General features: G+C 38.2%; 2 protein-coding genes across 3 annotated transcripts in view; one reads left to right on the top strand and one right to left on the bottom strand.

Annotated features, from left to right (window-relative positions):
• The window catches only part of LOC111580675 (tRNA-dihydrouridine(20a/20b) synthase [NAD(P)+]-like), a 56,521-nt gene that overhangs the window by 14,774 nt on the left and 16,519 nt on the right, over window positions 1-25,228 (top strand). The window lies entirely within an intron of this gene.
• LOC111580672 (solute carrier organic anion transporter family member 1C1-like) overlaps window positions 1-25,228 on the bottom strand; it is a 33,765-nt gene that overhangs the window by 1,687 nt on the left and 6,850 nt on the right. The window contains exons 3-14 of the mRNA XM_023288519.3: window positions 19,767-19,908; window positions 16,414-16,546; window positions 15,950-16,071; window positions 15,721-15,867; window positions 13,795-13,893; window positions 11,399-11,647; window positions 9,297-9,461; window positions 8,263-8,458; window positions 5,636-5,801; window positions 4,433-4,605; window positions 1,005-1,069; window positions 674-791 (exon numbers count right to left, since the gene is read on the bottom strand). Coding sequence (XP_023144287.1) covers window positions 674-791; window positions 1,005-1,069; window positions 4,433-4,605; window positions 5,636-5,801; window positions 8,263-8,458; window positions 9,297-9,461; window positions 11,399-11,647; window positions 13,795-13,893; window positions 15,721-15,867; window positions 15,950-16,071; window positions 16,414-16,546; window positions 19,767-19,908 — 1,775 coding nt within the window. The remainder of the gene's footprint in view (window positions 1-673; window positions 792-1,004; window positions 1,070-4,432; window positions 4,606-5,635; window positions 5,802-8,262; window positions 8,459-9,296; window positions 9,462-11,398; window positions 11,648-13,794; window positions 13,894-15,720; window positions 15,868-15,949; window positions 16,072-16,413; window positions 16,547-19,766; window positions 19,909-25,228) is intronic.

The following is a 25,228-nucleotide window of genomic DNA, read 5'->3' as shown; positions in this document are numbered from 1 at the left end:
AGTGCAGCAACATATCTAATGAATTCTGCCTGAATTGACATAGATTGATCCCATTTGTAGTTCTGTAACATTCTCACAAAGTCTGAATCTAAAAATATGTTTGTGTCAAATGTGTGTTCAGATTTTACAGGGTTATGTGTCCTGTGATTTGAGGAAATTATGGCATTTGGGCAGTAGGTGTTTTTATAGCTGCCTTAACTGCTATTTTACAACCACTGCTGCCGCCCACACGGACGGGAACCTGTGCAGTATATATTGAAACTTACTGGACCAAACTTTGAATTTAAATACTGTGTATCATTGTTGCAAACATGACATAGTATAGGCCTATATGTAACATTTGAAAAACAAAGTGATAATTTGCAGCTTGATGAGTAGTTTTTATAAAATATGGATTCTTTGCATTGCTTTCATATTTAACAGATTTAGACAAAAATGTCAAACGTATATCAACATTAAGGAATTCTGCTTCATATTTGTTTCAGGTTTTGCGTGTAGAAATATAAAGCGACCACATAAAAGGTTAAAAAATCTTAAGTACACCATTCCAAGAATGCAATATTAACTAAATGTTATGACGACTAACAACGACAGATGCATCAAACTCTGAATGTTATGACTAATAACAGTTGAAAGATATAGCAGACTGAATATTACTGCATGTGAGTACTACCTGTAGGCAGTGGTGTTGTAGATTCTACAGGCTCCTATACCTCCACACCTCTTCTGACCCCATTTGAGACATGTGGTGTCTATGATTGCTCCAAAGTAGATGGGTGCAGGGATCCCTGCTGCAAGAACACAGTCATTTTCACAGTCTCATCTCCTAGAACTGACACACTACAACTTCTGGCAGCACTGCTCAGAGCAGTCAGAATGAACACCTGGCTCAAGCACTGACAGTTTGGCAAAGATGCATTTTAGAAAAAAAACATTGCAATTTTACCTTAACACTAAGTGACTAGGACATGCCAAGTACAGGATGGGCTTAGAAGGGGACTTACCAAGGGTGCGTGTTGCCAAAGCATGAAAACCCAGGGCCAAAGATTTCAGCTGGGGCTTAATGCACCTGCATGGAGAGAAATTGCAGACATTTTTCAGGGAGTATCATCAGGAAAAGGTTAGACAATGTCAGCTATGTCCAAAGCACAGAACAGAACATGTTCAAGTTCAGTAAACCAAGTTGTTTTCTTGCTCCATAGACAAAGAGACACCATTGTACACACAAACTGTAAACAATTGATGCCCCAGAAGATAAAGAAATGTTTTATGGGGCATGCTATTATCTCCTAAAGCCAGCTATAACCATCTCAGAATTACATCAATCAGTAAATCAACAGAGAGATGAAGAAAAGGCATTAAATGAACAGTACAGTAAAACAAAGAGAACACAGTACACAGAGTAGTTCCACTGCTGCCAGGCCGTAACATTCCAACAAGGTCAGCTGACATGGCCTTAGGAGATCTTGTATGTGTGTGTCTTTGGGTTCACATGCTGTGAGTAGATGTAAAAGATTCTCTTTATTCAGTCTTTTTGATTGAAAAACAACGGTATCTGAATATGTATGGAGATAGAGAGAGAGCAAAACAGAGGACAAAAAATGCAACAGTACCGATGTAAAGTGCAAAAACAGCCAGCAGAGGCTGCTGTGGTTCAGAATATTCTATAACTAGTACTCTGTACATGATTTTGGGCAGGGCCACATGTATACTGTATATATCCATCCATCCATCCATTATGTATACACCATTTAATCCTCTGTAGGGCCATGGGGGGGCTGGAGTCTATCCCAGCTGACTTAGGCAACAGTGCTAACCACAGAAGCACCATGCAGCCCCTACTGCATATATACCAATGCAATACCTACAGTAAAACCCTAAAATGCCTGTATTTTATTAACTAGATTGTGTCATTTTTCCTTCACAACATAATTATGATTATGTGTACAAGCTGACTCATGTACACACAATAATTTTGTGTGTACATGAGTCAGGTTGGTTGTGTTTCAGTTCACAGGCTCATCAGTACCTAGCGGCTACGTAGAAAACTTAAATATAGCAGGTTGCAGAAAGATCCTCTGTGTTATCAAATGAATCCTGGTTCTTATTCCATTTCATTTACCTCCCATATTGTATATATCTGGCCTCCTTTGCAGATGTTGTCATTTTTAATATTGTTCTGTTATATATGTACATTTGATTTTATTATTTAATGTTGATATTTTATTACTTATTTCTTGTTGTGCACCGTCCAGTGGAAGCTATTTATAGTTTTGTCATGCCATGTATGATGACAATAAAGCCATTTTAACTCTAATTCTAATTCTAATTCTAATCCAGCTGTCAGAAAAGACTGAATCCAAGATGAAATGCCTGGAGTTAATTCAGATGATTAGCCACACAGAGGTGCTTCAGACTACAGTCACAAGGATTATTAGATTTATACTATTACCTTTCAGTCTGACTGTTCCTACTGAGAACTTAATGCCCCGAATGACAATAATTTCTAAAAATTGTTTTAAATTGAATCAGAACACAGAACAGCCAGTCTCTTGTCAGCAAGCCAAAATGTTCCTCCATTACTTTTGCTGATTGCAGAAGTGTCAGGACTTGTGAAGCCTGAGCACCCACAGACTGCACTCAGGAAGCCGTATCCCTGTCATACTAATTTGACACTTTATTTCACTACCCATCACCAGTGCAGGGACAGCAGCATACAGAAGTGCCTCACGGTCTCCTTTGAGAAAAATGAGTGGGAGGGATGCAGCAGAGTGTCATGACCTACTTCTTTTGTATGAGAAGAGCTAATAATCATCAGAAGTGAATGAAGGATGAGTTCACTATTTCAACCCCAAACATCATTCGTTGATATTTGGGGTTGAAACTCACTGATTCAGTTTCAGCAAAGTTATCATTCCATGGCAGCTTCTCACAGACTTTATAACTTAACTAAAAGTCATCATATAGTTCTAAAGAACAGATCTGTAAAATACCTGACACTAAGCACGTTGAATTTCAGGTTTTGTTTAGCTCAGCAAGATGTGCTTTGTGGAAACTACCTGTTATCACAGGTAATTACCAGTGTTCTCACAAACATAAGGTAGTTGTCAATTACTGTCAGGAGATGTGCTCCCACTGCAAGACCAGCCGGGTCGACAAGGTAGCAGCAGCAGCTCTTTTTCACTTTGCTCTCAACAGTCTTCTTAAACTCATTTCTGGGCAACACATCAGAGATTTGTCTTTGAGAATTTCCATGATCCTCAACTGACCATCCCAACAAGCTATTTTTCAACAGTTTTTTTTTTTTTTTTTTTTGACAAAGACACTGTTTGTACATGGATCACAGACAAAGGCAAATACAAGTACGGAAATATTGCCAAGTCGTCTATAAATGGCTAAAAGACAGTGCTCTGTGTGTCTATCTTTAAAAAAAAGAAATTAAATAAAATCAAATAAAACATAATTTATCAGAGCTCAAAAGCTGCAATAAAAAAAAAGAAAAGAAAGAAAATGATGTGCCATTCCATCTGGAAAACTATCTAAACCCGAACTGAAAACTAGTATTACATTAAAATAATTTAATTCTACATGTCTCATTTAGAACTTATTCAAATACAAACCACTGGTTGTAACCAGATTCTGTAAAAACAAAACAAAGATTTCTTTGCTTCTTGGCACAACTGTGAAGCTATTAATGTGTCAGTTGGGAACAGTCATGTGACAAAAACTCAGGGACTTTTCAGCTGAACTGTGCTGAACTGCCAACTTTGTTTACAGAGGACAAATAAGGAGACAAGTATAAAAACAGATTTAAAATGACTGTAGTAAAATATATATAGTTTGTAGAGTTACCATTTTCCAATGCTATTAACACCTGTGGCCACTTGATAAAGTGTTGCACTTGTTGATTGCATTTTTTTTTACAAGTTTTTGTACAATTAATAATGAAAAAAAATCTATTTTTGTATTTTACGCCTTTTGTTGTGATTTATGGCATTGTAACTTTGTTATACTGCACAAAAAGCATTTTGACTTCTAGCCATGATTGTGCTGTTTACATAGAGCAGTAGGACTTCATATTACAGTAAAAAATGAGTCCAGTTATTAAAAATGTGAGCAGAAAATGCCCAGAAACTGTTTGGGGTTTAGAGGATTAAACTACAAATGTCATGATGATAAAGTCGCCTATATAGCATTTTAATGAGTTAGTCTGCCATACAGAACAAAAAACATTAAAACAGCAATTATTTCACACTATTGCTGCTGCCTGCTTTCATCTACTTTCAAGTTTGTTTGTTTTTCAAATACGCTATATTTCCCACCAAAAAGCTGTGCTATACTGATATAATGGGCATCAGGACATGACTGCTAAAATGACCCTTTATATCTGTGGAAGCAATGGCAATTTAGTTACTTTAAGCTTAAATCTAACCTGATGAGAAGCATGTAGCCTGGTGTCCCCCCAAGAGAGATGATAAAGGAGGTGATGACAGAGAGAGCCAAGAAGTACGGGAACATCCTGTCACAGTCGTCCTTTTGAGGGCATTGACCTGTACTGGCCGTAAAGTTACCGGCCACACCGACACAGCTACAGTTAGAGAAGACCTGGAGAGATATGCATAGTCGCACACACATGACCACGTATAGCAGGACATAGACACACACACATATATATGTATATACACAATAATACAGACTATTTACGAATATACAAGTGGAAATGTGTGGTGCAGTAGTTTGTAGTGTTTATTAGCTTTGTTTTCAGTCAGTCAGAAAGGTACCGAAAGATTTAGCAATTGTTGGTGATTTTTTTTGCTCTTTTATAAAGCACTAACAAGCAACTTTCTGACTTATTGGCACTACATTACCTTTATATTCCTTCCTTATAATTCTACAAAAATTGTGGCAAGAGAGTACCACTAAAATCTAATGAATCTATTGTTGCAGGATCTGCTATGGGTTTCCATCAGCGATAATGATTTCAAAAATAGAGACCAATCATGTACAGTAAAGCCCCACCCAGTCTGGTCCCAGACCTCCGATTTACTGCCTAAATCTGAGATATTTCCAACATTTTAGAGAGTCATGATGAAGTGACACAAAAAGCACTTTTTTCTAAGCTAAGTCCGACAAGAATGCCACTGACATACATTTACAAAATAACACGAGCTTAAACCGCTTAGAAGGTGTAGCAAGGTTAACTGAGCTAAAGCATTCATTGCATGTTACAAAAATTCCAACAAAGACAGAGGGATTGTTATGCTTCGACTGCAAAAGTGGTAGAAACTTAATTCCCTCTCACAACACAGTATAAATGACTGCACAGACTTGTGCAGGTGGCTCTGTATCGTCTCTTCTCAGAGATGAGCCATGGACCTTGCAGTAAACCAACCAACCACAGACCTACAAGGTAACAACAGTGTGCGGTTCAAACTAAGCATATGTTTAACATAAGCTCAGCTGTAGTCATGTGTTATTTCTCAGAGCCGGCCAAAGCTGCGCTATATATACTTGGCAAGCGAAACTGTTTTAAGTTCTGCCGCAGCCAACGCACTACTGAGGTCTGTACCGCTATAGTTTCCATTTAATTCCTATGTGTAGTATTTTGTATAGGTTGAGTCCTTTGTCAACGCACCGTGTTTTTCCCTGAGCCGACAGAGGTGGTGCAGCCAGCAAGACAAGGAGAAACATATGTGATGCCATTCTCTCCGCAGACGGGGTCCCAGTCGCTCGATGAACAAAAACAGTCTGAGTTGCAGGCTGTGAACACTGAGTGTTTATCATAAGATATTGCATCCAAGCTGGAGGAAAGAGAGCAGACGAAGAAGTGCATCTGAGAGATCCATATTCCTTACTGCCATTATATATTGATATTAACTAAAATTTGATTTTTTTAAAATATAAATTAGCAACATCCCTCATTACAAAATTAGTATTAACTTTAAATCCTTAGCGTGCATCTAATTCTTTAGGGACAAGATTATTTTACACTGATGAGGCATAAACAGTAGATACTTCATATATTTTAAGCCATTTGGTGGACAACAAAGACAATTAACCTTTAGAGGTAATGTGCTCTTTTAATGTTTATATTACTATTTTTAACAAGTTAAACCTGCCGTAACTGATTGTTTGGGACTTTTTTGGGCGCAAACAGCATCATTAATCTGGAGCCGTGTTCTTGAACAGCAGGGAAATTTAAGTCACTCTCTTTTTGGCCACTTTTTGGTCTTTACTAACTCCTTGTGGAAGTGTGTGGCTCTGCACCTGTTAATGTTCCTCAGCTAGTTGCTAACTGTACTAACACCATCTGAAAGCGGCGCTATAAGAGTGGCAAGAGGGAACCAGAATTGCACATTTACAGGCCAGACAGCTATACAATGAGCTGAAATGCACTGTCAAGCTTCATAAAGCAGAGGGGAACTGCAGATGCAGGCGCTTGTTCTCTGTGAATGTGTTGCTACAGTCATTTGATACACTATTGTTAGAATATCAAATATAACTGCTCTGAAGAAGCGATGCAGGAAAACTCTGATTGTATTTGACAGGATTTTATTTTTTAGAAAATGTTGGTGCCAGGACAGTGTTCACTCACTAAAACTGAACATTTTATTTTCTACATGTGGTGTTGGATTTTGAATGTGTGTGCAAGCTTCAGCACATTCACGTGTTAATTAGCAGACTGGGAAACGCTCTTAATTTCTTCGTCTGCAGCGTCACTTCAGCATCTGCTGCTGCTCAGTTTTAAGACTGCGGTGCACTGGGCACACCCAAAGAACAATTTTTTTTTTTTTGCTGGTCTGTAATATTTTTTTCTGTATCAGTTGTGATGACCTACCTGTTGTGGACTATGTGTAGCACCAGCCTGCATGTTCTGGCTTGTTTTGTTGGCATTTCTCATGCTGTTCTTTCATGTTCAGTAACCATAGAAATGTAAACCCATTTGGTCCCAGTTCTGCCTGGAGAAAAGTCTACGAACTCACTTTTCTCACTCTTGAATTGACTTTTGTCAGAAATGGTCCATGTAGTTTCTCAGTAATCCAGATCATGTTAATCCTAAGAGCTTCAGTAAAAAGCAAGTGGACATTTCATTTTGGCTCTTGAAGATGTTTCAAATCTCAATCAAGGGGCTTCTTCAATCCTAACTGATTAATGGGGAGACCCAGATCTACACTGTCACCCTCAACTCACATGGCTAATGGTCTATTACCCATCCAAGATCCATAAACAGCTGGTGTATCTGGGTAATTTAGAAGAATTTTCTCCAAACAAAACATAGGAGTGCAGTTCAGATCCAGAAACACTGAAATACTGGTTCACCCTCAGGATAAAACATCCATGCACAAGCTGACATTCTAACACTGTAAATGCACTAAAATGCAGCAAGTAGTGCACAGACCTATATATAGCTTAGACTAAACAACAGATCCACAACACATGAGTCAACATGGGGGAAACCAGCCCCACAGAACAAGACTCAACAGTTCACCTGCATCTCGAAGATGAGGGATAATCATTTGAGGACACTGATTTTGGACGCATGATTTGAGAGACGACTGAAGAAAGCCATCTCTGTTAACCTAGAACAGCCATCTCTAAACAATGGAGGGGGTCTTTGACACCAATTATCAGGTGGTTGTAATGCGCTCTCGATGTCTCTCCAAAAAATTTCACCACCATTAACATCTTAAGTCATCCCTGACTAGCAGTTGCACAGCCATTCACACCTTGAAGCATGTAAGTCATGGGTTGTTAATAGACCATTAGCCATGTGAGTTGGGGTTGACAATATAAATCTGAGACTCGTCATTAGTCAGAACTTTAAGAAGTCTCTTGGTACCAAAAAGAGAAGAACAGCTGCCTTAAGCTTTCAAGAATACCATGTTCTGGTTTACCAAGAATCTAAATGTACGGCCTTTGTTATACTTTTTAAAATTATAAAATCCTCAAACTTTGATATTAGTTACATACCTTAGATCTATCTCAGTTTACTGCTACACATCAAGGCCTCTCAATTCTGGGCTTGATTCATGTTGTAAAAAATGCAATTTGTTGTTATCTCCGAACCACATGTACTTGAATTTATCCAAGTATAACCTCATGACGTGCACTAACAGCATAGCATAGCATACTCGTTTGGCTGGTAGATTACCAACTGTACTGGGTTTGGTGGATTCAGAATAAGAAATATCTGCATTCAAGACAACAGACAGTGATCTACGTGGCGTGTGGTCCCCAAACACACCATCCTTTGTGACTCACCTGTTGTACGAAAGCGTCACCCCGGCCACCTTGGCGTTCTCGCAGCTCATTGCGAAGAAGAACAGTGACAGGATGTAACCAATTAAAGAGGTGCCAAAGGCAAACCTGGCAGCTCCCATGATGTTCAGTTTCAACCTCTTCATCAGCAGACCTCCTGAGAACATCCCCAGTGCCACAGCAGGGATATTGATCACACCTGAAATAAAGGGAACAAAATACATGATCAGAATTTACTCATATTGCTTGAACAGCATGATCAAAGTTGAACAATACACTCTCATATTGTATCAGAGCTCGAAATCGTCTTCATGGTTGTTAATACTGCATTGAAGTTAACTACTGAAAGACTTTCAGAGGAAAAATAAGACTAAACAAGTTCCAAGTTGCCATGATCAAACAACAGCACTGCTTTAGACATTTTTTTTTAAAAATTACCTTCATTTAACATCAGTATGAAGACATATTCTTTTATCTATACCAATGTGCTTAGCTCTGGTCCCTATTGTTGCATTCTCTTTCATATGCAGCCAGTCTGGTCAGCACAACCATTTCCCTAGATGTGACTACATGAACCTAGATATTTTCATTTTATGCTACAAACTTCATTAGATATTTTACTTCATGTGCAGAGCAGAACATTCACAAAGCTTCTGTCTCTATGGCTGTGGCAGTGAGTGGGTTGAATGAGAACATAGCTAACCCAGTTTTCCTTTCTGTAACATCTTCTTTCTGTAGGTCTGTATCTGTTTCACTCAACAAATGCAAAAACAAAGGGGGGAATGCTGAATGCAAAGGAAACCCTATAAAACTGTAGTTATAAACACTCCAAATGAGTAAACATTACAGTGTGATGTTATGTACATACAGTTAGAGTTAATTCGAGCAAAGTAGGCACATCCAAGAGATCTTTTTACTATAAAACATGAACCAAGCAGAAAAGCCTTCCCCGATTCTGTTTTGTGATGATTTTCCCAGCTGTAATATGCGAATAATTTATATAACACAGTGCAATATTCATGAATCATGTCCCATACCCATCAGGAAGTTGGCCTTTGATGCAGACTGCCTGAAGTGTTGCTCAATGTACTTAGGCTTGTAGGTGACCATGCCAATGAGGGAGTTCAGCTGGATGATTGTCACACACAGGTAAATCAGGTACACCGGGTGTGCCAGCAGAGTTCGCAGGGTTGGGAAAAAGTCTGTGGAGGGACAGAAATAGTAACAGTAAGAGAGACTGCTGACTATAATGATTCCTAATTACTACTTTGCATTAAAGCTTGCATTTCTGTCTATATGGAATAGTGGGAATAAATCACCTTATTGTGAAAAATTCCAGCCACTGTGTGGTTGGATGTTTGACACCGACCTCGGTGCCCTCAAGGATTAACACAAACTATCCCAATAGTAGTTACTTTTATTTTAAAGATAGGCTGTAAAGTTTTGCTTACTGGAAATGCTGTGAAGCGATATTTTATCTCAAACCACCGTTGTTTGTTTTGCACATGCACACATGTTTGTAACACATTAACAAACATTTCAATTCACAAATAAAGGCAGCGATATAAGGGATATGAACAATTCATGATTTAAAATGTTGATTTAAAAATCAAACCTTCAACTTAAACATGTTTTACAACATATTCACAGTGCATTTTGGCGAAAAAATGGTTTGTTCCAAGGAAATTGCACAGGACACCTTTTAGTTGTTAAAATGTGAACCATGTCAAAAGACTGAAGTTCCAACAGTCGCACTGATCAAAAAGAAAGTCTCTGTTTTAAAGATCTGATGTGTAAAATTTCAATACTATTATAGCAAGACAGAATTATTGTTGTGGTCTATTTAAAAAAAAAAAAATCTAGCCATCCATGTGTTGTTGCATTTCATTCTATAGCCTCTTCATTTCTACATGTAAGGGTTTAAAATTATTAAGTACTCAGTCCAGCAATATTTAAGAAAAGCAACATTTTTTGTTTGTACAGAAATAGGACTAACTGTCCTGTGTTTTATAGGACAAAGAGTTGAAGTTGTTTTCCTCTCTGTTTTGGATTATGGTGATTTATAGGCCCGCCTCTGCCTCCACTCTAAAGCGCTTAGATGTTGTTGATCATTCTGCCCTTCAGTTTATTTCTGTTCATAGCACTCAGCATTGCTTGTTGTATGAAGGAGTTTGGTAATCTTCTCTATCTGAAAGATGTGACAGCCATATGTTGTTGTTTATCTATAAGGCCCTTAATTCTATACTGAGCTAGTTCTCCAGCCTATATCATGCTGTGTCTAATGACAGCCTTTCACTCCATGTAACTCAGCTCTGTTCTGAGTTTGGTAGATCTGCTTTTAGTTTTCATGAGTCAACCACCTGGAACTCTTTACAAAGTTAAATTAATTCCTCAGTAACCCTCGAACAATTTAAAATCAAGATCATGAATCATTTAGCGTCTGTACCTGTCGTAACGGATTAGCCTCTCGTATCTGGATGTCCTGTCCTTATTTAACCCTCTGAACCTGAAGCAGTTTATGGGTGTGTTTTGTTCTTGTCACAATTTTAGTCACTCTGGGCTCATTTTTCACTGCAACTGAAAGTTCTACACCTCTATAAAAACAACACAACCAGGGCTAGAAGTAGAGAAAACTAAAAAAAAAGTCTCCTCTTCAGTATCAGACCACCATAATTCCATAAATCATGAAAAATAATTTATTTTACAAAAATTGAGCAAACCTGGAACCAACCATTTTCTAAAAGTAAAGAGGTTTATCTAGTACTATGAAAAGTGTGCTCTACATACTAAAGATAATTTTTTTTCCATTTACATTTTTAATTGGTTTCCATATGTCTCCTATCTGCTCTGTGTAAACACTGCCTGCAGTTCAGCTGAAAAGATCCCAAAGTTTTGTCAAATTTTTGTGCAGCTGGGTATTTCATAGTTTCCAGGATGTGTCGAGAAGCATTCAATTGTTTGCTTTTCACAGACTCTGCTTGGTGCAAACAGTTTATTTTGGCAATTTTTTTAATAAGACAAGTAGAATAAAGTGATTTTGATAAAATATCACAATTTGAAGCTTAGTTTTGGTGAAGTTTCTCAATGAAATCACACAGATTAGTTCAGCGACTGAAGTTGAAAATCTATCCATCCTTACCTTTGGCCATCTCTATAAAACTAGTGTGATCGTCTGCTGGGTACTTGTGCTTCAGGAGCGGAGACTCTTTAATGAAACTCGTCTGCTCTGGCGTGCACTTCTCTGGGACCCGGGGCCCGGATATGGGTATAGAGCGGGGCAGGAACCAGAACGGGATTGCAGAGAGCAGAGTGATGACCCCAGCTATGAGGTAGCCCAGCCACCAGGCCCCCACCCAGCGGGCGTCTGCTGGGGTAATGGTGATGGTTTCTATGTTGGGGTACAGAGGGCGAAAGGTACAGTAAGTAATGATGCTAATATTAGTAGCCTAATGTCTAACGCATGCTGCATGGTTTAGCTGAATAGTTTAATAGTGAGATATACATGCTGGTTTTGAATATTTTAGTCAACAGGCTTTCTAAAGCACATATACATCTTGTCATGAAGGCACAACAGATGAGCAGAACAGACCAAAAAACAGTGTAGTCAGTCTTGGCTGTGCCTCACTCTCTGAATTCTAAGTCTCACCCTTGTCATGTGAACGAGCTTTGTAGTAGAAACTCATCTGTTCCACCTGTTCCTCCAAAGCTGATCATTTACGCTAGTAGGTATTCTTAATCAAGATAGGTTTTTCCAAGAATTTTTGTAATAGTTTTCTCGTTTATTCCTTTGGTTTTATTAAATGGCCCTTCAAGCATACTGATAGATTTGTCTATTATTATGAACAGAAGGAGAGAACTACATTTGGTATAAAAAATATTAAAAACAAACAAACTCAAGTTCTTTCCTAGACTGAGCATGAACTGAAATCAAGTGCAGAAGGACATTTGTTTCCTCTTTTCCTATTTCTGGTCACCTTCTTTGCCATCACTGTTCTGTCATTTTTATGTTGTTTTCTCTCTCCTCTGTGATTTGTCATGCAACCTTTACCTGTCTTTTTTCATCAAATTCTTCCTATTGCACTCTATTTGATTGGTGTCTGTCAGAGGCCTTTGTCCTTCTTCTATCTCCACTGGTCTCATTAATTAGCTAATTGATGCTAATGCTGCACACCTGCTCTGAGTCTTGAATTGTGCACACTCTGACTGCAATCCGGTTCTGCATCTGATAACATCCTGCCTCAGTTTTATGAATGAAAAGCAGACATGTTGACCAGTAACGGCAGGAAGAGTCCAGGTATTACTAATAGCATGAACAATGGCTCTGTTGTATTCAACTTGCACAATGCCTGGGACCAGATGTATAAATGATGCATATGCAGAAAAACTGTTCATGTGCCATTTTACACACATTTACTCATGTTTAGTCTAAAAGAATAATGTATGGTGAGACTGTGCACAATCTGTGCACACTTCATACCAGGTGTATATATAGTTTTCTAGGAAAGCTGCAGGTGAAACAGAGATTAAATGTGAAATGGGAAACTTATCCTAACGTCAGCCTTGTTTAGTTTCATTTTGCAGTTAGCCAATTTCCTTGATTGTGTTTTAATTCCTGAAATCTACACAACATTTTGTCCAATCACAGGCTCAATTTTTGAGACTTGTTTGTGAAACATGATCTCTGCACTTTAAGGCACTGATTGATCATCTTTGTGATGTTTACTAATGATGTTTGAGCGATCACTACAGTGAGGATTTACAAATATGTGTGATAAATTGGTAGTCACATGTCACATGTCAAAGTTGTACATAAAGGCAACTGTTCTGCTGCTGGATATTTGGTTAAACTGCACTTCTATCCTTTCTTCTCACTGAAAGGTTCCATTTATGCAACAATTTAACTGTGAAATTGGAAGTCAGACATATTTGGCTTAGATTCATTTTACAGAAGCAGGTCTGTCTTTCTGGGCTGTACACACAGTTTAGTCGTGAATGTACACATAATGTTGTGCACCTGGCCCCTACAACCTAAAACCATATTCAGCCCAGATAAATGTCTTCTGCAAAAAAAATGCTCACTTTAGAGTTTTGGTATTGAAATGTTGTGCTCGGAAAAATCATTGTATATCGTTGTCTGAGTCAAGACCCTCTTACTGATGGCTCAGTTGTTACCTAAGGGTCACAAATAACTACATATTTATTATCTCCTATCAGTTGCCATGGTTGCACTACTGCTGCACTATACAAATTAAATGATGACTAAAATTCCTCAAGGTTGAATCTGACCAAAAATAAATATGGAAACCCTTAATGTACAAATGAATGTGTATTTCCAATATATTGTGGGCAAGTTGTTATTCCATGGAGCAACTGTATATTAACTTTTGAAGATGGATAGGTTGCCATATGTTGTAAGTTTATGCATGACCAAATGAGTGAGGGGGTTAATGATAACAAATGTATCCAGACAGTTTGTAAATGTACCTGATGGCCTTGTCCTGCAATACATAGAAATCCACTTGTGTTTAAACTCACCCATTTTTACAAATCCAATGTCCACGTAGATTTTGGCACAAAGGGAGCCTAACAGGTAACCAAACACAGGACCAACCACTGAAATGGTCTGCACACAGCCTAGGATTTGGTAAACAAAACCAGAGAGACACACAAACTGGTTAGCACTTTTGCAACTCTACTGAGACGCAGTAGACCGTACAAAGCCCTACACAGATGTTGTTTGATAGATGTTACGTACATATTGGTACATGCATTACAAACATACAAAGCTTATTTTAAACCCTAATTTGTTTGGAAAAGGCTTACTGAGTAAGAATGTTCTTTTCACACAAAGATTTATGGCCTTGCTCATGCTTGAGAAAAACACCACATGGCAGAGCTTCATGTAAGCAAGGCGTTACTCTGAGCAACTGAAGATGTCTGTGTTCACTGTTACATGTGAGCATGCCAAATGGTTATTTTTTTTTAAAATAAATTTTAAGCTACCCTAAAAAGCACAATCATTTGACTGTTTAGTTTGGAGAATGCTGAAAATTGGGGATTTGCCACCACAGATGTTTTGGGACTTCAAAGCATGTGAGAGATGTTTCTGCTTCACATAACATGAAACTCATTTTTGTTAGTACATAATCACCGTCAACAGCCTCGTTGTCAGTGTTCATTTCATGGCATAAAAAGGATGAAAAGATGGAGCTACATGGTCCTTCAGTTTATGAAATGATTAAGTTGGATGAGGACGCTGATTACGATGATGAATAGAAGATATTGTCCAAGTTGTGTCCATGATGGAATTCAGTTGTTCTGTGGTATTTAGTATTGTGACATCTGCTGTGGACTTTAAAGAGCCCGTATTATGCACATTTAGAGGTTTGTAATCTTACTTGTAGAGTCACTAGAATATTTTTAAATGTTTTAATGCTCACAAAAGACAGCACTTGCAGCACCTCTTCTCACCTCTATCTGAAGCACTCTGTGTTAGGCCCTGTCTCTTTAGGGGCTCCCTCCCAAAAAAACTCATCTTCTGATTGGTCAGATGACTTGAAAAGGCAAGCAAACATTGGTTCTGTACTGTAACCCCAGATGGTGGAGATCTACCCCTAGCAGAAGTGGCTCTAGCGAGGAAGTTGCAGCAGACTGCAAGGATGCTGCTTGTTCTTTGTTAAAGCAAACCAACAACTAGGCAGGCGTTATACAAATATTACTTGGTGATGCAATTAAGTAACAGAAGAAAAGCCTGGACTTCAAACATGGCATTTCAGGCAGGCAAGGAGCTGTGTTTTCTATGGGGGGAATAACTCCCTTTGGTGTGGGCTTTGTACTTTAAAAATTTTCAGAACTGTTAGATGCACAGAAAAGCTATACAATACAAGAGGAAAGAGAAAAACCCAAAAAAGTATAATATGGTCTCTTTAATACAGTACTGATCTGCGCTCTGGTCTGGATTCATCAATGGCGAGAGCCACGAGTTGGCTGAGCTGCCTGCTGGCCCTGGCTCAGTGCCATGTCATGATACCAAAGCAAACCAAACTGTGGCTTTATGAAACTACACAGTGTTCTGGTCTGATCGCTGGGTTTCAACATCTGACGCACATGCTTCCGTGGTTGACATAGAAACCGCTATTATAGGATATTCAGAGAGTAATTGCTGCTTGGCATTTTTAATAGCTGTAAATTTCCCTGGCCTGCCCTTAGACCATGATATTATTATTAAGCGTGTCAAGCAAACTTGCATATAAGAATCATTAATGTTTTAATAAATAAAATAAAGCCTATGGAAAAAGATAAACATTTAAAACATACAAAATACACAAAAAATGTGCTTTTCCTACAACTACTGTGAAATCTACTTTTGACAGTCATTTTCTTGGCCATATCCATAGAATATTAATGATAAAGTCATAAAGTTTTTGGATCTGTATCAACCACTGGGTGATGTTTTCTTACCAACATATAGTGCAGCATTCTCCTCAGTAGCAAAATCATCGATATACGAGATCCCCAGAGGTTGAACCGGTGTTTCTCCAATCCCCCGCAAGACATTTCCCAGGAGCACGTAGATCCACATAGACAGGTTGGACTCACTTTCACAACCTGGAGGGAAAGATGCAGAAAGAGTCTAGTCGGACACCTTTACTTGTTTACACTAGTGTTTTTTATGTGTGTTGACACTCACCTGTGGCTGGCACTTGAGGGAGTTTACCAGCTTGTGTCTGGTCTGCTGGTGAACCCACCGGACATGGGGACGGGTTAAGGGTTGAGTTCACTACCCAACGCACCGAGGTTTCGTATTCATAGCTGCGCATAAAATACAAATAGTTCAAACCCTGAGGGACAGAGAGAAAATCCTCATTTCACTTAGTTATAGGCTTCACACTGTGCTGGAAGGAGCTTTTATGAAAGTAATGGGCCACTAACTGTGCGTTCAAGTATAAGAGGTGAAGTAATACAGTATATACAAGAAATGAATGGCAGAAAGGAGTCATATTTTCACCCTGTATACACAAAATATGGAAAACATGAACTCTTTATTTGACATCAAGTTTTTCAGTGTAATTATGCAGTAAATATTTTAACATCTGAGATTGATTCCATGGCTAAAGCCAAACAACAAACACCCCTTTGGCTCTTTTTACTCACCGTCCGATGATGAAGTGAGGCAGAGCGATGATAAAGGTGCCAATGGACATCAATATACAACCCACCGCAATGATCTTTGGCCTGTGGAGCTTCGCCCCAAAGTAACTGACGAAAGCTATCACCAACAGGTTACCTGGGAGGATGGAGCCAGAAATACCATTGACTTAGAAAGCCACTGAACTATACTACAATGAACAAATGCCGGAGGTAGAGCAAATAGCCAGTTGAGCCGTCACATTTGATTTTCACAGCTTTCTTGTGCAGAGCCTGATTGAGCCCTGGTTCTGCATGCTGGCCAAGTATTTTTTTTTTTCTGACAGTTTTGTTTTAAATCATGCCAGTAGATTAAAGGTGGATTTGCTTGTTGTGAAATATGAAAAGTAGGAGCTTCAATTTTACCTTTTGTACCTGAACAGGGCACAGAATTGCAATGGACAAGTGAAAACAAATCCTTTAGGATCCCTATATACCTTAGCCAGCAAAATATTTATTATATTCTGCAGATACATATTATAATAGCATTCCCATTATTATTGTGTGCCACTGTAGAATGACATATGCATTCAATTTTGAAAAGATAAAACTGACAGCTACTGCACACTGTTGTCAATGTTCATAGTTTGAAAAGAAGAACAGGTGCTTTTCCTTGACTATTACTATCTTCAGCACGTGGTAGGTAATGTAAAAATGAAACAATGCCAGGTGGAATTCCTCTACCAGCACCTCTTTAATTCATTTCATCTGTCATTAGTGACACATGGAAACTCTGCTTTAAATGAGGTGGAACGTTGGCCTAGAAAGATAAGTCATGCTATCTGACCTTTTACTATTGTACAGGTTCTTTTGATGGGATGACATTAAGCAGCCATACACCTGTCATCCCATGAATGGGAGTGTGTGCGACAAACAGAGAGAAATGTCAGTAATTATTGGTAAATGTGTGTTTGTAACCTTTATGTATGGCTTCAGTAAAATCTTGGAAGTCCATATATTTGATGCAGTATTCTACAAGGTAATGACAGTGCTAGTGACTGCTAGTACAGGGGCTGTGTGCTTCCTTTAAGCTAATTTTAATACATTATGCTTTTGAAATAACTTCGGTTTTGTTTCTTTCACTTTTTAAAAAAATTTTGATATACACTATGTGCAAATCACACGCAAAGAATAAGTCTTGCACAGTATACACAAGGCCAGTCTTCTGGTTTTATCTTGCAAGACGTGACCTCTATAAAGATCAGCATCTGTCAGTGTCACTCTCTACACTCTTTTCTTGTCATTATTCTTAATTTCTCCCCCTTTTGTCTTCTCTTCCATTCTGTTTCTCCTCTCTTGTTTCTTGCACTTTCCTCTTCCTTTTTTCTTTCCTCTTCACGCTGCCCTGCTCTGCCTCTATGTTACCCTAGCAACAGTCCTATAGAAAAGGCTTGTTGCCAAGGCCACATGAATGAAGCAGCTTTCACAAGAGATGGAGAGATGGAGGTAGAGAGAATCAAGGTATTCAGCTTTGGCTGCACCTCAGGTGTCATCGTCACCTTTTCCATGTGGCAGATACACTACCAGCAGGTCACACACACAACTCATGATGTTACTGAAGGAAAATGTAAAATATTCTTAACTATTGTGTCACAGTGGATCCAAACTCCCTGTCTGACAGCACAAGAACAAAAGTAGAACGGCTTACAGTAGATGTTGACTTTTATCCTGTAAGACTCGTGTTTCTTTGGGTCTGATCTCATTTTGAAAGCTATGTATGATTTATAACGCACAGGAGACGTTTAAGTTGAATGGAGTAGACTTATATAACTGTCCTAGAAAATGGTCAGGGGACAATCAGGAACACATTTTGCAAAATGGCATCAAAAACTCCCTGCTGTGCAGAGGAACCATAGATTACATACAGTACATACTGTGGCTGTAGTATATGTACAGTAGTGCTGCAAGAAGAATATACTAAACAGCTGCACATTTTTACAAATTTACTGTGTCTTGGCGAAATAATTCAACCCAATGAACTCCATGGATTTTTTTCATTCTCAGACTTAATCAGATTTCTCTACTTGGAACTCTGAAATGCTTAATACAACTGTTTACACATATGCAGTACCATCTACCAACACTTAGACACTGACTTTACTTTGTAATGTTAATTGAATTTTTCTTTAAAGACAGTTTATTCATAAATTTCAGCCAGTTGGACGAATCATTAAGCCCTACAGGGTAGCAGCAGATCACACTCATAAACAGTAGCACAAACAAAGAGAGGAACCACTTGGACTCAGTATGGTGTGTGCCAAAACAATTCAGAACATTTCTTATTATGACTGAAGGTAACCAATTTAACAGATCAAATGATGACAGAGATCCAAAACACCAGACAAATTAAAGTGTTACAGAATCTACTCATAGCTTGAAGCTCTCTCCACTGAGTAAGTTCACCAAAACAAAACATAAAAAAAAGTGAATCGATAAAAGGCACATATCTTTAGTTTTTGAGCTGCAATTTGTAGTTACCTTTGACTTGGTAATTATGCACAGACAAAACTCTGAATGAGCTGATAAAACTAAAATCCCAGTCTTGCCATTTTTTCTGTTTTTTCATTGTGTTTTGTTTTTTATTTTGTATTGAAACAATTCTGTGTCCCTAAGTTCAGCTATATTTCTAGTGAAGTTAGGAGGAAAAAAAAGTGAATTTGTCATTAAATATCAACACAGAGTTCGATAGAATGTGTTGCACTTACACAACACACTTATTCTGGTATTGCCTGAAGGGTCAGTTTGATTGTTATTGATTCACATGTTAGATAAAAGCTAGTAAATCAGAATCAGGAAAAAACTTTATTTATCCCAGAGGGCCACTTACAAGGGCTGCATAATAACACAAACCAACCAGGACAGTGAGCAAAAACACCGGCAACCAGAACCTGCGCTTAATTAGTAAATGCCAGCTAATCTCCGTATATACTACTGGAAGAAAGCAGATGTTAAATTGATAATATAGAGAAGCTATTGCATAACCAAATTTTACAAATTCATGGGGTCTGATTGTGCACAGCTCAAAGGAAGCTCAGGGCTTGTGTCTTTGTGTCCTTGCTCAACATTATGACTCACCACGCGCACAAACACACACACACACACACACACACACACACACACACACACACACACACACACAAACACACCCCTCTTTCCTCTTCTCGGAAGCCAGATGAATCCTTTATCTGCAGCTTGAATATCTCGATGCCCCATTCATGTTTTTGCCCCAAAGACAGAAAGAGAGAAGGGAGGGGAGCCCATGACACACAGGCTGCAAACAGAACAACAACATAAGAGCAGTGATTGGCAGGCCGACTCACCTATCTCGAAGCTCCCGTCAATGACACCTATTAGGTAACTGGGGATGTCAAAGCGCCTCTCCAGCTGAGTTATTGTGCTCTTCATGTAGCTCCCTGACAGAGCCTTTGCAAAATAGGCAAAGGACAAAGCCACCAGAAACATCTGGAGGAAAGGAAATGAGAAAAGGGAAAGAGAAAGGATTTTATACCGATATGCACAGAAGCACAAAACTTCAAAAGGAGCAAATGTGGTGTTTTAACCTAATTATTCCTTTTGGTAATCTACTTGATTATGTGATGTTCATTTTTTTTGTCCACTGAGGGAAAAAAAGCACTTATATGGTACTGCTGTGCAGCTACAGCTATAATACATGGACGTCCATCATTAATCTATGTGAACTCATCCAACATTCACTAATTAGCAAGTGCCAGCATCACAGAAATGAATGTGGTTCAGATGAGGGAAGGAGTGTGGAGTGTCAGAGAGCATGAACTCAACAACAATGAGACAATAACATTTGAGTGTCATTGGCAAACAGAACATTAATATCATACAGGACGGCACATGGTGACATGTAAGTTTCTCACAAGTAACAAAGAAGTTGTGCAATAATCTGACGGTAACTGGCTCCAGATCAGCAATTCTCACACAGGTAGGACTGGTACTGTAATCAAGATCATGTAGGCTAAGCAGCTCCAAGACCAAATCCAAAAGAGATTGAGTGTGAATAAACACAAGCTAGAAAAAGACAAAAAGGCAGTGCCCAATCATTCTGGGAAACAATGTAATTATTCAGGTAACACTGAATACAGTCGAACCTTTACAGAGCAGTATGAAGGTATAGATACACTGCATTAAATATAACCCAAACTGCAACTTTTGCAATTTGATAATTGCATTGTGTCAGATCACATAATAATACAAATAATGTAACATAATATAAACAACTCTTTTATTATTGTTTTTTGTTTCTTGAAGTGGTTAAAATGATGGTATGTGTACACCACACATAGTTATCTGTGTCGTCAAACAATGGTGTCCAGGATCAATTTATTTCCTTTTACAAAATATTTCAGAGAAAGCACAAAGACATGCATACATTTCCCTCCAAAAGTATTGGAACAGTGAGGCCAATTCCTTTATTTTTGCTGTAGACTGAAAACATCTGGGTTTGATATCAAATGATGAATATGACACAAAGAGATTTTTCCAGGTAAGAAAAGTTGAATGATGTTGGCCTCACTGTTCCAATACTTTTGGAGGGGAGTGTATATTATGCACAAATATGCATGAATGAAAGTCATAATGTTAGGTAAACTACTTATATAATGCCTGTTTATGGAGCAAGGTGCTCCGATAATTCTTACAGACACACAGGAGCCACCACAACAGCCCTGGAATGCAGTAACAGCATAAGAATCAGGACATGCTAACTCCAATTACTCAGTTACGTTAGCTAACAAACTGCAGCTAGACATCAATGAGACAAATGGAGATCAATTACACAATGACCTGGTAAATAGTATATTGGCTTTTATTAAATAAAGCCCCCCCACCCCCAACATTTTTAAATTCTCCAGCCTCTTCTAGGAACAGGGGGAAACTTAAAAGATGTAAATATCTTTCAAAAGAATTGCAAATTACATAAAAGCTGTTCATGCACAAGGGACAAAAAAAGGATTCTGTCCCTTTTGGACCATTTTTTTCCTTTAAAAAATGAAAATTGACCGTGGTTTCACTACAATGATTTCTTAGAGCAGAGTTTAGACAGAAGAAGAATGCAGCCCTCCTGTAAGTATCTGTAATCTCTGTCTGTCTCTCTGAGTGCTTTTAAATAAGTAATGGTTTGTGGCTTCAGTCAGGGTTCTTGTACTGCAGCCCATCACCCTTACAGCTTACAGACATGTGATCAGCATAGATAAAACAATGTCTGTGATTACTATACAACTATACATACCAACATACAGCCTACAGACCACCCAAATCAGATAGAAAGTGCAAATAATCAGCACACAGTTTGACCTTTTGGTCATTTAGTGCTAGTTGAATTGGAAACAGCTGACTCTACTATTCTATTGTCTTTGTCAGGTAAAATCACATTAGCAAAGTTAAAGAGGGAAACAGTAAGTCTGAAGGGAAGTCTCTTTAGCATATTCAACAGCATGTAAGATAATAAGGAGTTTGTGTTACTGTTAAGAGTGAATGAGAGATCAATCCAAACATATCTCTGCTGAGATCATGCTGCCCACCAGGGCTGGCTGCAGGGCATTAACAACAGTAACTCATCACATGTGCATCGCCTGAATTACAAGCAAGCATGTGCACACATTTGTTTCCCAAAAAAATATTTCCAGCCCATCCTCACTCACTTTGTTAATCAATCAAAATGGAGTCAAATTCAAAGAGACAGGCAAACTAATTGTTTATTTGATTCATTTTATTCAGTGAGGCAGTGAAACTTAACTCACACAAGTTGATGAATTCTGCTGGAGTCAGTTCAGCTATTCAGTTCTGTTCAGTTGCACCTTAAAATGATTTCTTTTCACCAGAGTGAGTAACGGTGTCTCTTGAAGGCATATGCTTTAAAAAATTGTTTATTTTTGGACTTTATGTTTCTTATGCATGACACTACAGCACCACACTGCTTTTAACCCTCTAAACCTAAAAACCTGCTGCTTTGAAAGTTATGTTGTATTTATCAGAGCCAGAGACTGTAAAAAAAAAATAAAAAATTTTAAAAATGAAAAGTCACTTAAAGGATTCATCTGTGATGTACCCTTCATGTTGAAAATTCAAATCCAAGGTTAAAATCATGACATTTCAACAAAATGCCTTTATTCCACATATATCGTTTGAAAAAATTGCCTAAAATAAACAAGTTGTTTTAACCAGATTCTGTCACCAACCTCAGCAAAACTGAGGCAAACAGCCATTAGTAACTCAGCTTCAACCAGAAGTTATGTGACAAAAATTCAAGGACTACTTAATTGAAATGTGCTGATGCTGAACAGCAAATAGGAGTATGAAAATAAATTAAATATCTAAGCAGTTAATTAGCAATAGTATGTAGTGTTCTCATTTTTTTTCCAGTATTGGTAAAACCTGTAGACACCTGGATGTTTTTTGTAAAACAAGTGATAAGAAAGAAATTCAACTTTACTTCTTTTTCCTTTTTATAAATAATGACATTATAATTTTGTTGAGCTGCTCAAAAGATTTTTGGTGCAGGGCTTCATATTGCAGTGAAAAATAAGCGTATAGTGAGCAATAATATGACAGGAGCAGAAAATGCACAGAGAATGCTTGGGGTTAAGAGGGCTACAGGAAATAATAATTGGAAATCTGATTTAGATGGCTGATGCACTCCAGCCCATTACACTACTATAATTTATATTTTTTTGTAAGTTATTTGCAGTCTAGGAATGAGAGTGAAAAACATGACATCCACATTACCGGTGACAAAGTTAACTGGCTGAGGTCCAAATCATTATTTGTTCAAATTATTGTTGCACAAAAAACAGCCTTTAACTAGCATAGACTATAACTGTAACCATTTCAGATTATCTAGAGTAAAAAAAATATTGAAAAAAAACAACCATTTATTTACATTCCACATTGTCAGAAGAATCTCAAGCTGCAAAACTATGCCAAGGTAACATTTACCCTGTAAATATGTCCAGGTTAGAATCATGTCAGCAGCAAACCCAATACATAATCTATCAAAGCTCCTAATAAGAGTTCACCTTAATAAACCTTGTTTAACCACTGTTACAGAGAACAGTGATAGTGGAGGCTATGGCTTGAAGAATAAAGCGCAATAAAGACATTACTGTAAAAGTAGCGTCATCAGTGACTCTTTTTTTCCTCACTGAGTGAATCATCTGTACAAGCAACTGAAGAAAAGCACTAACTTTTCTGAATAACATGCTACTTGTTTTGGGATTTTGCAACAATGGCATCCATTGTGCCATTTTTATCCTGTTTTATCCTTTTAATTCGTGTTCTATCAAATGCCAAATAATCAGTAGCCCCATTGTGAGTAAAAATGACTAGAAAGAGATTCACAACAAAACTGTGTGAAAATCTAGACAAAGCCTCCTCGTGGCCTGCGACCCCCTTTTGTTCTCAGCTCATTTGATGTCACCCACCTAATACGCTTAGACTAACACAGGCATCTGACCCACACACACGATTTTCAATTGTTTGTGAGAGCAGTGGGTCAAAGTAGAAAATAATGAATTATACATGTTACATGTCATTATTCTAAAGGGTTTATGGGGTTTATGGGGTTCTGAGATGGCGTTTGAAGCAAAGAATATGAACGAGAAATGAAGGAACACGGAGACATTGTGGCACCAAAGTTCTCATCTTATTGGTGGAATTAACAAAAAGCAGAGTAACACGGAGCAGCAGATTAGAGTGGAAACGGGCTGTGCCATGCTCCACCCAGCCGGACCCAAACAATTCTGAGAAGAAATAAGTCCGTCCTGACACTGCAGTCTGTATTATGATAAGCTGCTTGAACACCATTGTCTCACAACACTTTCATGTAGGGAAAAAGCAACAAGAGAGTGTCTGATCTCATTTAGGCCTGTATTAACTTTCATGTTGGTAGCAGAAGTCATACTTTCAACCAATCGGACATTGTGTTATTTTTCCCTTTTTTTTTTTTTTTTTTTGAAACGGTTGTTTGAGGCGAGAGACTGAAAAGACAAATAAGCCTGAGATGGTCTATTTTTAACAATGTGATATTCACATCATGTCCTGCATTATTTTCATCAATCTTGCTTCAGAAAGAAATGTCGATAACCCTCATGACATTTTCACTATGGCAACCGAACACAAGTGTAGCATTACTGTAAAAACAGGTGGTTGCTAAAGTAAAAAGCCTTGGTGTGCTTGATTTGAGGGTCATTATGTGATTTTTACTTTCAGCAACACAAAGAAATCAGACTTCTGTTTTTTAGCCTGAAGTATTCAAATGATTAATTTAATTTAATTTTGAGGTGTTGGATCCTGAACAGAAAGATTTTCTTATAAATGATACACCAGTCAGTCAGAATATTGAAACCTGCTGCCTAACATTGTGTAGGTAATTGTGACTGTGGTATAAAGACACCTGTAACAGAAAGGCTCGGTCATGGGTGAAGTACTCTTGTATTTAGTACTCCTGGCTATAACTACACCGTGAATAAGAAAGGACATTCCAAGCAACTCCCTGAAAAAGTTATTGCAAAGCATAAGTCAGAGGATGGTTTGAAGAAAATTTTCAAGTAAATAAATATCTTTTTGAATACAGTTAAATCAATCATTAAGAAATAGAAGGAATATGGCACATGTGTGAATCTACACGGAGCAGGCCGTCCTCAAAAACTGAGTGACTGTACCAGATAGAAACTACTGAGGGAGGCCACCAAGACACCTATGACTCCTTTGATAGAGTTATAAGCTTCAGCTGCAGAGATGGGAAACATAGCATGTA

This window comes from Amphiprion ocellaris, chromosome 7 (assembly GCF_022539595.1).
Source record: "Amphiprion ocellaris isolate individual 3 ecotype Okinawa chromosome 7, ASM2253959v1, whole genome shotgun sequence".
NCBI classification, from domain to species: domain Eukaryota; kingdom Metazoa; phylum Chordata; class Actinopteri; family Pomacentridae; genus Amphiprion; species Amphiprion ocellaris.
The sequence above is the reverse complement of the archived record's forward strand: the minus strand, read 5'-3'. Positions and strand labels throughout refer to the sequence as shown.